At 34.4% G+C, this 15318-nt stretch overlaps 1 protein-coding gene across 1 annotated transcript; it reads right to left on the minus strand.

Annotated features, from left to right (window-relative positions):
- Positions 1–2083: 2083 nt before the first annotated feature.
- On the minus strand, positions 2084–14756 carry gl (glass). Its single transcript, XM_077436224.1, has 10 exons — positions 14188–14756; positions 8408–8419; positions 4487–4610; positions 4286–4408; positions 3776–4211; positions 3586–3736; positions 3431–3514; positions 3259–3342; positions 2253–2357; positions 2084–2171 (listed from the first exon to the last, which is right to left on the minus strand). Exons 1-10 carry the CDS (start codon positions 14754–14756, stop codon positions 2102–2104), a joined length of 1758 nt encoding a protein of 585 aa, XP_077292350.1. The 3' UTR covers positions 2084–2101.
- Between the last annotated feature and the right edge of the window lie 562 nt (positions 14757–15318).

Genomic DNA, 15318 nt, shown 5'->3' on the forward strand with positions numbered 1-15318 from the left:
AACAAACGTGTCGTGTCGCATTTTTTCAACGCTCTGCAGGTACTTAAGATGTAGGGTGACCCTGTAAGTACCTTATATATATTATATTACATATATACCTTACGTATATTTTTTCCGCCCCTTATTTATTATTCTTTTACAAGAAAATTTTCTAATGTCAAATTTTGTAGGTATTTTTAAAAAATAAAAATCTTATTTAAAATGTTAGCATAGGAAAAGGATTAAGGCAAGGAGACGTCATTTCGCCCAAACTATTCAATGCGGTACTTTAGGGGAGTGTTCAGGAACTTGGAATGGGATACAGTAGGAGTAAAACTCTTCTGTGGTTCGCAGATGACATAGTTTTGATATAGAGAATGACCCGAGAGAATGCAGGGAAGATGGGTAGATAAAATTAGGAAAATGTGTGGGGTGAGATGGATGAACGTTGCGCAAAACAGAAACGAGTAGAAACGTATTGGAGAAGCCTTCATCCAGCAGTGGATGGTAGATGTAGATGATTTTAAATACCTAAAAAATTTGATGTTAGGGGCGGAAAAAAAAATTGGGCCAGGGCGGCAAGAAAGCTGGGCCTGTCTGCAACAATTATAGGATTGTCAGGATCTGTAGAGGATTCATGTGATTCTTATACATATTGTCACGATGCGGTGCAAACGATCGACAAGCGCCAGACAGACTGAACCACAGATTAACGACACGTGTACCTTATGCGTGCGCACTGCTCGCACTTGCACTAAGCGAAATCTACCCGAAGTCCCGACATACACCTACCCTGTATACGTTCTGTGCTTCTGATACTTTAGTTCCGAATTTTGCTTTATTAAACTAGCCAGAAAGATCCAACTCAATTTTAATTATTGCATCTGTGCATATCGAAAGGTTACTCGTCATCTGATGTGCAATCTATCATTCGAGAAGACGAGAATTGCGTTTAAAGCTGCCATCCAGTTAATCTGTCGTTCAGTCTGTCTGGCGATTGTCGATCAGATGCACCAAACCCATATTGTCAGTAGGTCATCAATTGAATTTCAAAAGATATTAACAATCACTACCTTTGATTATATGGTTTTAATTGCAGTGTTGGTATTTGTAACTCACCTTATAGCTTCACTACGCAAAATGTTTGTATATTCAATCAGTCCCTCAATACAGAAGATCGTGACCTCCATGAGTTTGGAAATCTGGGATGTGGTTTACGATTCTTCTCCAATCTCAATTATAACAACAGTAAGCAAAAGGAGGCGAGGATATAATATAAATTGGGACACGCAAAGTTCCCAATAATGTCACTTTCAACTAAAAATCAAAGTGGTACAATCGTGTATGATATACATATATCAATAATAAGAAACATGATTAAAAATAACGTTTATTGTTACGTGACATAAATTTGACTAGAACGTTTAATACACGGTGGATTAACAATTGTATTATGTATATTTACACTCACATCAATTACACTTATGCACTTGCATATTATATATGTATATGTATATTAAATTATCTTACTGAAACTGAACGCATTCTTATATCGCACATATATTCGAGCACACAAATTCATTGTGAAAGACATACATATGTATGTGCATATCATTTAACATCATCAGAAAATAAATTCACCCAATTGCTACAAATCGTCTACAAAAATTCGTTTTTACCTTTGAACTGCACATCAGAAATTTAACAATTCGTCTTAATTTTGGTATCGCAATAAAGTTATACCGACAATTTACATCAATTTATTTGTATGATAATTTGCACATTATAAAATTACATACTTAATCGAGTGTATTCATAAATTACAAGTACGCTTAAAATTACAATAATTTAATCGAAATGTATAAATATCACATTTTATGACTATATGTATGTATAATATGTTGCACTGTCATAGTTCAGTTCGTTGGATTGCATTTGTATACTCGGTAGCATCACTATTTTAGATTTACATATTAAATATTGTATTGTTATGTATCCTATCACCTCTTGTAGTCTTGTAATAATTGTCTCTTTTGAATATAAATATTTACACTATTTTAAATATGTTGAGCGTTATTTAATAGTACACAGCAGTTAGATGACTGTAGGGATGATTATAATGTCACCCAAGCAATGATCCGCTGTTGCCGTGGACTCGCATGTGGCGATTCAAGTTTCCAGACTGAGAGAATCTATCAAAAATAAATATACATATGTATTATGAATATATAATTATTATTAAAACATATGATGCAATACTGTAAAATGTTTACCTCAATAAGCACAATTTACATTGATAAGGTTTTTCTCCGGAATGAATCCGTAAATGCTTTGTAAGCGTGGAACTATCAGAAAATGCCTTTTTACATGCTCTGCATCTAAAATAAATAAATATTTATTTAAATAAATGAGTATCAAAAAATTCAGATGAAATTTAGAACATTATTTTTATATGGTTTTTGATAATGCAAAGCAGTTATTAAGTAATACATAATATAAATGTATGCAGGGGCGGCTCGTAATTCAAAACAGATACGATACGAGGAAGATAAAGCCGTCCCCTACATTTATTTTTCCAAAAAATCAAACTTTATATATTTTTAGTGACATTTTATGCAAGAGAAATGCCTTTTAGGGAGAAAATTATGGACTTCGTTTATTATTTGCTCTAAGAAAGCAAAAATGTAATTAATGAAAATATTTAATGATAAAAATGAAAGAATTGACATATTGTGATTGACACATTAAGCATACCTTGAAAAAAATTCGGATGTGACCAACCCATGACTTTATCCATGTGTTTGAGGAATATAAGAAGGTCACAAAACAAAATTCGACAATTAAACATACATACACGTTCACACATACCGTTTATGAGAGCATTTTCGATACAAATTCTGTCCCAAAGAGAACTTTACGCAGCCAACCAAAAGCAACCCTCTGTATACGGAAATACTGACTATTTTTCTCTGCCTCGACTAACTGTCTACATTCTACACACAGTCACACTCGCAAGTGCCAGAGTATCAGGCAAACTGAAGCTGGCGACCACGGGACTACGCAGATGAACGACTGCCCGAATTGAATTACGAACCGGTTCAACTTATCACGTGGTGAGCCGGATAAAAAAACACTTCTTGAATCTTGATGAGTCACCAGCAATATACAAAACTTATTTTCTTTTTTGGTTAGGAGAAACTGGTATGTAGCAGTGCCCCGGTTGCCTTTAAAGACGAGCCACCCCTATGTGTGCAATGAATGTAAAATATCAATAAGTACCTGTAAGGTCGTTCTCCAGAATGGGTCCTCATGTGTGTTGTGACGCTGGAGCTTTGACTGAATCTCCGATCACAGATAGGGCATCTAATTTACAAAATCAATTAGTTTTCACACATGATAGTATAATATATACATATAAAGGGAATAATATAAATGAAAATCTAAGTTTTACCTGAAGGGCTTTTGTCCAGTGTGTGTTCTGACGTGTGCTGTCAAGTTAGCAGCCTGCGAGAAGCTCTTGTTGCAATCTAAACATCTAAAACCAAGGTTTAAAACGTGTTATACTTAATCTTAGTATTAAATATAGACTTTATATAGCCTTATTACCTGTAAGGCCTTTCTCCAGAGTGCGTTCTCAGGTGAGTTTTGAGCGTGCTCGGTCTGGCGTAAGTTTTGCCACAAATCCTGCACAAATTTGGCTTCTGCTCGTCTTCTGATTCGGAACAGCCGCTCAAAGATCCCACCTGCACCTTTCCACCTACAGGTGAAACCCCACTGGGTAAGCTCAACCCATTACCCATATGCTGCTGGAATCCCAGGCCGTGAGCGTTGACGTGACTCTGGCTCTGTCCCAAAATTTGGTAGGAAGGAGTTGAGTTGCCGTTCAGGTGGTCTGAGCTCAGCTGGAGCTTAGACGAAGACCTGGTCTTCATCTGGCTACCGTTCAAGCTGGGGAAGTTCATCTGCTTCTGGCCGACGTAGTTGCTTTGCATCGGCTTCTGGCTGAATATGTTGTAGTTCTGGATGTTCTGGGTGGGTTTTTGCGAGGTGATTTGGATCGGTTTGAAGGAAGACGTTGCCGTTATCAGAGGATCTGTTTGGCTCGGAGCTCGAAAGTCCGCCGTGAAGGAGTATGTTGCAGATCCTGGATAAGGAGCTGGACTCAGCATGCCTTGGTTCTGGGAGTACATCATGTTCATCGGCGATGTTGGTGGATTCTGACCCCACTGCATCTAAACCGCAAAATACGTTACGTTTAGCAAGATTGATTTGGAGGGGAGAAGAAAATGCTCCATGCTGGGGATACCTGAGGACACATCTGATCCGTTGGATATCCGTGCATGGTCATGTTCATGGAGACGTTCACGCTCATGGTTGGAAAGACGTTCGGTCCGCATGGTTCATAGCAGCCTGGTCCACCCATCACCATCTGCGTGAGTGGAAGAAATCGGACTGTTTAGTGTTTTTGCTCTTTTGGAATTCGTGGAAAATTGGATGCGTGTGTTACTTGTGGGTGTATGATGTCCTGTTGGCCGTATGGTGCGAGCTCAGCTCCTGGATGGACGACGGCGTGCTTCAAGGAAAGCAGGACATCGGCCACTTCGTGAGGCTGTTTTTCTTTCAATTCGCCTCTAAAATCATCACCAATTCGAAAAAATATCAAAAGTAAACCACGACTGATTTCAGTGGTGAGAAAGCAAAGTTGTAAGATTTGTAAAATACTCATAAGTTTATATCGAACTGATTTTTAAATGGATTCTTAAACAATTAGTATGTATATAAAGACGAATGATTGTTTGTCCGCTATGCATATCTACAGTTTTCAATTTAGAACCACCAAACACTATCTCGTAGTATTGTAACTTAGACAATAGACCAGCGGTTTACAAACTTTATGCTACTACGCCTCCCTAAAAAAAAATTTTTTTTCCGCGTCTCCCTACCTTTTATTTTTTAATAGATATAATAATATAGACACGTTTTAAATAATAAACCTTTATTAAAAAAAATTTATTAAACACTACAATGGACAGAATAATAAAAAGGTTTTGCTTTCACATAAATTTATACGAACGCGTATATTTATTTTTATATTACATTACTAATCAAACTACATCTAACACATCAAAATTCAATGCGAAGGATGTTGTTGTTTATTGGCTCAAAGTTTATCAAATCTTGGGGGCAATATGGAGAGTGCCACTCGGAACTCCTTTTCGACTATTAACCTGGCTCGATATTTGGTTTCCATTGCAGCTAGTGCCGAAAAGCCCGATTCGCATAAATAAGACGTTACAAACGGTAGAAGTATTTGCATTTTTTTGCAATACAAAGATTCATACTCTCCACTAAGATTCATCCAAAATTTAATTATGGTTTAATTTTGAAACTTTTGTTTTAGTGAGCTTATCGCATGATAATTCTATCAATTTTTCTTTTTCGATGGTTGTCAGCTCGAATTCGTCTTCCTCGTTGTAGTAAAATGGATTCTGTATCCACAAAAACTTTGAGAAATCAAGGTCTTTGAAATAATTGGAAAAATGCAGCACTAAACCATCCAAGTGGTCAATAAAAAGATTTTTACTTGCTTTAATATTGGCTGTGGCCCAGAAATCTTTGGAAAGTGAAAGCATATCCAACTCATTCTTTTGTAAATTTGATTTCCATAACTTTAACTATTTAATGAAAGCTTTTACTTTGTCTTTTTGAACAAGTGGATGTATTTGTGATCCCTGCATTGATTTATTTAAACCGCTCAATTTTTCAAAAATTTCAAACAAATAGGCAAGTTTAACAATAAAATTATCGTTCGTTATGAAGTTTTATTTATTTGTAGATATTATGGTATGAAAATTATTTTTTTATTAAAATGTTTTGGCGCCTCCCCTGGCAATAGTCTGCGCCTCCCAGTTTGGAAACCGCTGCAGTAGACTACAAAATTTCCTGAAACACTTTTCAAATTTTACGTGATAGTTCAGGCCTGGGCAAACTTTTCAAATGATACTATTTATAGTGGTATCCGTGACGATACAGAATGTTAAATTACAGAAAACGTAAATATCGGAAGTCGAAAGATCGAAAAAAAAAAGGTGCATGGTAAACGGTACATACCAACGTACATACTCACTTAATTTGCACGAGCAGGATACAACATGAACAAGAGGAACAGGCTTTTCCTCCCGTATTAATGTGAGCGCGCAGAATATATTACTACAGGTGCTATATATTTCACAGAAGATAATTAAAAAAAACAATATTTTCCGGAATTTGAATCGTAATTGTATTTACTTTCTTTCTACAATATACATATATTTGAAAATAAATATTTATCTTAATCTTAATAATATAAGTAATATTTATATAAAGACTAGCTGAACCCGGCATGCGTTGCAATTCCAGACTAAGGCATGCAATTCCCGTTCCCGTTCTCGTTCCCGTTTCAAGTGATGGTTGGAGCTCTACTAACGTCTCTTCAACGCCGTGTCGTCATAAAACAATTGGTAACGTGGTTACCAACGTACAAATTTCCATGACTACACAATGGTGCTTCAAACTTTCGCGTCGGTAAAATCGTAATTACGAATATTATTACTAAGAGGTTTTTTTTTCACAGTAATCTTCCCGGACATGCATACAACAAATCCTGAAAGTTGCATCTTAATCGGTTGAGTGGTTTAGGAGCCTATTCGAGACAGACATTCAATTTTATATATATAGATGATTGTCTACTTTGTAAATCTACAGTTTTCAATTTAAAACAACCAAATATGGCTTACTATCTCACTGTACTCAAATTTATGTATGTATCTCCATACAAAAGTATAAAACTATAATTTTTTCCGACTTTCGCTAGCACGAGCAACGCTGAGCAGTTCGACAATATTCCATGTATACAAACCTATGTATGTAAGAACTTTTCTTCGTAGTTTGCACCATATATGTATATTATTTAATAGCAAATTGCTAAATTGCTAAATTGCATGCAATAAAAAATAAAATTAATTACTATAGTATAACTTTTAATCTTAATGCTATGTTTTGTTTTAAATTTCAATTATAATATATGATATATTATACAAGGCGTCACCCGAGTATACATACAAATGTACATTGTACAATGTAAATATGTAAATCTCATCGAATAATTTTGATTTGGGTATAGCCGTGTGTATAAAATATGTAATATGGAGATATTATATTATTTGCTTGCAAGTAAAGCCAAATAAACAACTAAAATGATCATGATAGTAAACAATAAAGCTTGTAAAAATGTGAAAGCTTCTTGCAAATGTTTTATATAATATATTTATATATGTACATATATAATCTACATATGTTTGACTTTATCATATATTTTTATAGATTTAAGAATTAAGGATTGTGAACACTTTCAATGTTAAATACATATTAAAAGTCTAAGCTTTTTGTACTAAAGGGTATTAAGATTATCATACGCCGTGCTTTATGATTATTTGTCGTGGAAAAGTAAGTGCTATTTAAAAGAAAATATTTATTCAAAATCAAAATTTTATATATTTAAATTTGTTAAATTTTTTAAATATTTTTAAAGTCGTTGTTTGCGTTTTGCATAATTATTTATATTCATTTGTTATAAAAAAAGAACGCTTTGATTTATTTATGAAAGAATATTATTAATTTTTTTATTATAATTCTATTATTTCAATATATATTGCCATTTTCGTTTTTCTACAACGTTCTAAAGAAAACTAAAATATAAAGTTTTTCACTGGGCTAAATTGAAAACGAAGATTTTTAAACTCATTTTTTCAAAAAAAGACTATTTTAAAATATTTGTCTGTCTACTATTATTTATGTCTTCAAAAAAGATATTTTTGTAATTTGTAAAAGTGTATATACGCTCCGTTGTACCAATTTGCAATATCTCGATACTCTTTTTCTCAACTTTTCTTCTGCTTAAACAGGAGACTTAATACGAGACATATTCATAGATCTTTAAGCTATTTACACACCTTTGAAATATTTTAAAAACGTTTAAATCAATTCTTACTATTTTAAATATATAAATTAAAAGGATTTCACTATGTGAAACATTTTCGTATACATATGTGTTTTGTATATATACAAACTCGACGACGAAATACACCGAAAAAGTTGGGAAAACGAGCCTTGAGATATTGCAAGTTAGTGGAAAGAGATACCCGTACATACAAATACACATATGTATGTACGGGTACAAAAAAAAATAAAACTTTTATTGATATTTCGTATATAAATAGTGTAAAAAAATAGGAAATATCATTTATCCAATAAATATTCGGCGCTACTTTAGTATGCGGTCTACCTTAGCATGCGATCTATCTTAGAATCGCAGTCGACTATTTTTTTTACTTTATCTATGTACGTAGTAACAATAGATGAAGTTTTGTGATCATGCGAAAATTCGAACTCGAGATTTTGACTGATTCGAACTCAGAATCGATCACTGATCACGTTTTCATGATCTAGAAGAAATGTGTGTGTGTTTGTATTTTGGGGATATTTTTAACACCGTTAGTCCTATCGAAATGAAACTTAGTATCGGTTAATGAAATTCTTATCGACACGTCGTAATTTTTTTTCAAATTTTTAAGTTGACCGGAAATGGTACCTCCCCTTATAGGTGTCCTCTTTTTTTTAGGTTTTTGAATTCAATTATCTCCCAAACCACTAACTGATTCAGACTGAATTTTTTTTAAATATGATAGAAATAATAATTTTTATAACCTTATATTTTTTAAATATTTCTATCTGAACCGGAAGTAGTACTTTTACTCTAGAGCAGGCCTGGGCAAGCTTTCTTACTGAAGGGCCAAATTCGATATTTTATATGAGTCGGCGGGCCGCATATATGTATATATATATATATATATATATATATATATATATATATATATATATACATATTTATACATACATGTATGTGTGCGTTAAATAACTACAATAAAACAAATTAATAAGGTTAAAATTTTAATGAGAATGATTAAGTTGTTTAATTTCGTTCGACATTTTCTGTATATCAGGTTTAAATTTGGTAGTAGAAATTTTTAAAACTGCCTGTATGTGTTGATCTGTAATGCTTGATCTTAAGGAGCTTTTATTTAAATTAATTACGGAAAATGTCTACTCACATACATATATGTATGTATGTTTATGTCGATACGAAAATGAACAACATTTTTCTCGCAGTCTTTAATTTTTCCGAATCTTTCAGAATTCAGGGAATTATAAAATTTGCAGATTTCTTCACGGCGGTATAAATCTTTCAGATCTGTATCGCACTGTAAATCTAAAATTTCCAGTTGTAGTTCACTCGGAATGTTGTCAACATTCGCTAAAAACGGATCACGGGTTATTGCTAGGCTGTTTTCAATTACTCGGAAGTCACTTAAAGCTTTGATGGTGTCTCCGTATTTTTTAATTTTACTTTCATCAATATTTAATGATTTCAGTGTTGGGATGTGATCCAGTTTCTTAATTAATATTTGACGTTGAAACAGTTGGAGTTTTAAATTAAATGCATTCAAGCTTTTTATCGAATCGTGAGCATATACATTTTTACCCTGTAAAATGCAGTTGAAAGTGTTCAGGTGTGTTATGATGTCCAAAGTAAAAGCAAAATCACAAAGCCAGTCATTGTTAGTGAATTCAGGAAAATCAGTTATATGTTTCATTTCTAAAAATAAAATGATATCATCCTTTAATTTCCGCACTCTTTGAAGTACTTTCCCTAAATTTAACCATCGAATATGGCTGTGAAAAGGAATATCTGTGTACTCTGCATCCAGATCTTCAAGAAAGCTGATATATTTTCTGTGTTTCATTACCCGTCACTACCTACCCGTGTTGGCCAGTCGAAAGATACTCACAAAATGGTCAAAAAAGGCTTAGGGATTATTTTTAATTGAAGTAATTATGATTTAATACCTGGCGAATGGATGGTTCACAATGGAATTACCATGAATTTAGATAAAAAAAAGCCCACTTCGTAGGACTTCCCGCGCTAATTCGAATCGCACGAATTGCAGATAAGACTATCCGCACACAACCCAACCCCGTGACAAGTCACAAGTCGATAAATGTGATTGCATTATAATAAATTATACTCACGGATACATTATAATACATGGGATTGTATTATAATCACTTCACGGATATATTAAAAAAAATGAATAAACACCATTTTAAAAAAATTGAAGGAAAATAAGTTAATTGGAAATAATCACGAGGGCCGCTTGGAATTGCGTGGCGGGCCGCATGCGGCCCGCGGGCCGCAGTTTGCCCAGGCCTGCTCTAGAGAATCTAGGTTTTTTATGTTTTTCTCAGAAACCTTTTGAACTGAAATTTCATATCTAAAAGTTTAAGCTTAATACCAAGTTATATTTAAAATTTAGTAAGTATCTGTCAACCGGAAGTGGCAGTTTCCTCTTGTTTGATTTTTCTTCCACTATTTTTTTCGACCCCTTAAACATGTGTGTTCGTCACAAAAAATTCAAATATAATTTTTGTAGCAATGTAATGAAAATGAAAAAAAATTATTAAATTTTATAAACCGGAATTGGGATTTTTTTCACTTAGAAAGGTTGAAAATGTCTGTCCACACCCCTGAACGTATTAAGCTGAAAATTTATATTTCTATCCTTTATGTACTAACTTAGATCTGGTAGGGTTTTGGTCAGAATTCGTAAACCGCAAGTAGTATTTTTTTTAAAAACAATATTTAATTATTTTATTTTGACCTTTTAAATTGTTTTAAGCTTCTTAATATTTATTGTGTATAATAAAAATAGTGATTTTTTTTTATTTGTATCCTAGCAACGAAATATTTATTACAATTTTTGTTTTTTCCTGCCGCCCCATAATATTGTCGAAGCATTTCTATAAAAATATCTCTAGCGGATATATATCTCTTAACCAAATCTTAAATGAATAAGGTCAACCTTAACTTAACCTAACCTATCCTGACCCTTAAATAAATAGGTGTTGGTGCTAAGATATGTTTTTTTTGTGAAAATATTGATGAAATACCAACACCTATTTATTTAATGGTTAGGATAGGTTAGGTTAAGTTAAGTTTGGCCCTATTCATTTAAGATTGGGTTGTTAGGGTCGGTATTATTCAGTCTCAGTGTCACACGCGAGAACTGAGACAGTGAGACCTCATATTAAAGTAAAAACGTGAAGGTAGATCACATACTAAAGTAGATATGTGAAGGTAGACCGCATACTAAAGCAGCACCAAATTTTATATACGAAAAATGAAAATAAAACCATTTTTTATTTAAAATGATTTCAAATATTAAAGTTTCAGTTCCTGGGCTTGATTTCTAAACTATCTACATTATAATAAATAATAAACGTATAATCTATTGTAATTTTTTAATTTTGCGACGGCGAATGGCATCAATCGATTTCTTAAAAATAAAAATAGATGGCCAATTCCCAAACAGACATCCATATTTAGATAGAAAGGTTGTCTATTTGCGTTTTGTAATTTTTTTTATTACTATACAAGGATCTTGCTCAAATTAAGTGAGTTAATTTTGAAGAATGATCGCATTCTAGAGCACTAAGTGTCCACAAGATCCAATTGATCAGAGCAAAGTGATAAATTCCAATTCAACTCTCTTTCGATTGTAAGTCCAATTAGCTTTTATTTTCTACTAGTATTTTGTCCGTTAACACTTTAATAGGCAGATCTGAAAATAATTGATACGTGATATGATATTAAAGGTAGGATTTATTTACTTTTGTATATTGTATATTCTATTGAAAAGCTGCCAGCATGCACAAAAAAACATGAACAAAAGTGCATCAATAGCTCATTTAACCCTTTGAGTGCTGACGTCTTTTCTGTCGAAAGCCGGCCCACGCTGAAAATTTCGCCAACATTTCCAACTAGAATTATTTATAAATCCAATAGAAAGCTGGTATAAAAATTGTAGCTAATCCAAACATACCCTAGATCTCTACCGCCGAGGATTTCAAGTTTTGTAAAGGTGTGTTAGACTCTCTAATATATCTTGCAACAATATAAAATAAACAAAACAAGTCAATTAATGAATGTATTTTTCCAAAACTAGTTCCATCTTCTTCATTGTTATTAAAATGCCAAGCCACAATCTAAAATATTCAGCAGTTAGGGATATTTCCATCGAGAAATTCTGCTATAGTTATAAATTCAGATATTCCAGTGTAAACCAGTCTTTATAAACGTTGACAAATTATTAACACGGATTACACGACCCATGTTCAATCATTTTTTTTTCAAAGCTACCTGGAAAGGCTTAACTGGTGGTATTCTTGTTTACTTTGTACATGCTCAAAATACAACGCCTATCGGCGTTTTACCGGCCTATGGACTTGTTGGCAAAACGCCGATCGGCACTGGTAAGCATTCAAAGGGTTAAAGACGAGCCGTCACTGAATAGAAGGCAGTTGAAGTAACTGGCAAAAAAGATGATGTTAAAAATGAACTTCAACTGTTTCTTTCATCTGTAGTTGATATTTGATGCAGTAATTCTACAAGTGAAAGCCAATAGACCTCTTTTAAACTGCATTGGACTTAAGTCCTTCCATTCGAATGTTTTTTGTCTTATATACTTTAGTATTCTTGTTTACTTTGTACATGCTCGCAATATAACGCCTATCGCCGTTTTTCAGGACCATGAACTTGTTGATAAAACGCCGATCGGCGCTGGTAAGCATTCAAAGGGTCAAAGACGAGTCGCCACTGAATAGAAGGCAGTTGAAGTAACTGGCAAAAAGATGATGTTAGAAATAACTTTTAATAAATAACTGCATAACCTTCACCAGAAAACTATGTCCAGTTGACTTTCCTCATTCAATCAACGGACATAGACTCACAAGGGTATCGGAAATTAGGGATTTGGGAGTCTTTTTAAACTCTGATCTATCCTTTAGTAAACATATTGACAATGTTGTAGCTCGAGCGTCGAAGGCCCTTGGGTTCGTCATCCGGTCCTCCAAATGCTTTACTTCTATAAAATCATACAAAATACTATATTGTGCATACGTAAGAAGTATTGTTGAGTTTGCATCCCAAGTTTGGAACCCAGAGTACTCTGGTGCAAGAGACAGATTGGAGCGCATTCAGAAGAGATTCTTGAGGTACATCAGTAGTCGTTTTGGATTATCCTATACTTCCTATGAAGATGCTTGTAGGTGTCAGCATCTACTTCCACTTGTCAAAAGAAGGGAGATAGCTGACATCTCAACAATTTTGAACATCCTTAACGGCTCGATCGACTGTCCTCAATTATTGAGCAGACTATCATTGCGTGTGCCAAATAGAATGACTAGATGTAATGAGCTCCTTTACATACCTAATACTTTTTCTAATTATGGAAGAAGCTCATTCATCTGGCGTGCAAGCTCCACCGTCAACACACTAATTTTAACAATTTCTATGTTTGACTTATTTAATATTAATGCTATACAAGCTAGAGTGATTATTGCAAATTTGTTTTTCGATGATTAATTTTATTGAAAATTTACGATTGTGATTATGAATTTTTATTTTGATGTATTTATTTTGTCTTTTTGGTTTTTGTTATATATCATATTATTTTTATTATTTCATAATTTTTATCATATTATTATTCTTATTATTTTGATATTTTTATTATACTGTTATTTCTATTTTTTTTCTTTTTGTTTTCTTTAACTATCTTACTCTATTATCATTTTTGTTTCTTATTTTAAATGTTTGAGCTTTTCTTTTTTTTACCTATATGTGAAAATTATTAATGGTTTATTTAACATAATTATGTTTTTTTACTATCAATCTATGTAACTTAATAAACTGTAAATTTTCCAAATAAATAAATAAATAAATAAATGAACTTCAACTGTTTCTTTCATCTATAGTTGATATGTGATGCAGTAATTCTACAAGTGAAAGTCAAAACTTACAGTAAATAGACCTGTTTTAAACTGCATTGGACTTCCGTTCGAATGTTTTTTGTATTATATACTGCAGTAGTTTGTGTATTATATACTTAAGTATTCTTGTTTACTTTGTACCTGCTCAAAATGCAACGCTTATCATCGTTTTTCAGGCCTATGGATTTGGCTTAACCCTTTTCAGCATTCAAAGGGTTAAGCCAAATCGTGAATGACATACATACATGTAGTAAAATAAAATTTGAAAGTCAATACAAGACTTACTTGTAAGAGGCAGGACATGGCGAAAATGGATAGATATTAGGCATCGGATCCAAATCGAGCGGCGGCAGCGAAAACGACCCCATGTCATCAGAAGCCCAACAGTTCGAATTCACCGGCTCCTGATCTTCTTCAGCTCCAACTGCACCACCAGCCTCCCCCAAACTGTCCACACAACCCAAACTCTGTTCACATTCGTCCAACTGTTGAAGACGATCGCACTCCCTCAGATGGTCCCTACACTCGTCATCCAGCCTCTGGCCACAATCCACAACACACTCGTCCAACTGTCCACCAACTTGCACTTGACAATCGCCCAACCTACCGTCGTAGTGAGCTAACCTACTGCTGAAATCGTCCAGATCACCGTTCAAGTCCCCGCCGATAGCATCAGGGCACTGGAGATGGTGACAGGGTCCACAGTCCTGGAGCAGGCCGCTGCAACAGAGGACCCCGTCCGGCTGTTGGGGTGGATCGTTGTTGTGTGGGTATTCGTTGTAGTTGGTGTTGTATGCTGCGTATTCCAGGGATAGCCCGTACTGGGGGTTGTTGGGGATGTAGCAGGACTCCATTGCGAAAGGGCTCTTTTATACGAATCCCGACAAGGTTGCGAGGCGCCTCCTCTTTCCCGCCCCCGCGATTTTCGCGCTAGCAAATAGAAAAGCGGGAAAACTTAGGAAAATTCGACGGGAGGGGATGCTGAGAGGTTGGCATCGTCCCTTTCCGTTTCGCTCGAAGCCGCCCCTGGCGAGATTTCCATTTCGCGTTCTGTCGCTTTGCTCGGTCGACGATGGCCATTGTGGGTGGTGCTAACCGGTGCCAGCATCCCCTGGAAAATTTACGCTTTCGGGATCATCTCTCTCTCTCCCTCTTTCTCTCGTTCTCCCCTCTCCCTGCCTCTCCCTCTTGGGTGTCTGAAACGACGCAAAAGAAAAGTGGTGAAGCGTATCATTTCATTTAAAAATCTTCATGAAAATTCTTAAAAATACAAATTATATAAATCGTGACGCACAATGTAAATATAAGAAGGTCACAAAACAAAATTCGATAACACCGAGCAACAAAAAGTCACGTTTTTGAGTTACCAGATCGGAGACTAGTCAATTCTTACTAAGTTTGACCCATTGAATTCGA

Source organism: Arctopsyche grandis, chromosome 8 (assembly GCF_051622035.1).
Source record: "Arctopsyche grandis isolate Sample6627 chromosome 8, ASM5162203v2, whole genome shotgun sequence".
In the NCBI taxonomy this organism is placed as follows: Eukaryota; Metazoa; Arthropoda; class Insecta; order Trichoptera; family Hydropsychidae; genus Arctopsyche; species Arctopsyche grandis.

Coding starts and splice junctions, on each gene's coding strand:
- gl (XM_077436224.1), bottom strand. CDS start 14,756: ATGGAGTCCTGCTACATCCCCAACAACCCCCAGTACGGGCTATCCCTG. Junction 3,515..3,585: donor TCTGGAGAAAGGCCTTACAG/GTAATAAGGCTA, acceptor CCTTGGTTTTAG/ATGTTTAGATTGCAACAAGA. Junction 2,358..3,258: donor TCTGGAGAACGACCTTACAG/GTACTTATTGAT, acceptor TATTTATTTTAG/ATGCAGAGCATGTAAAAAGG.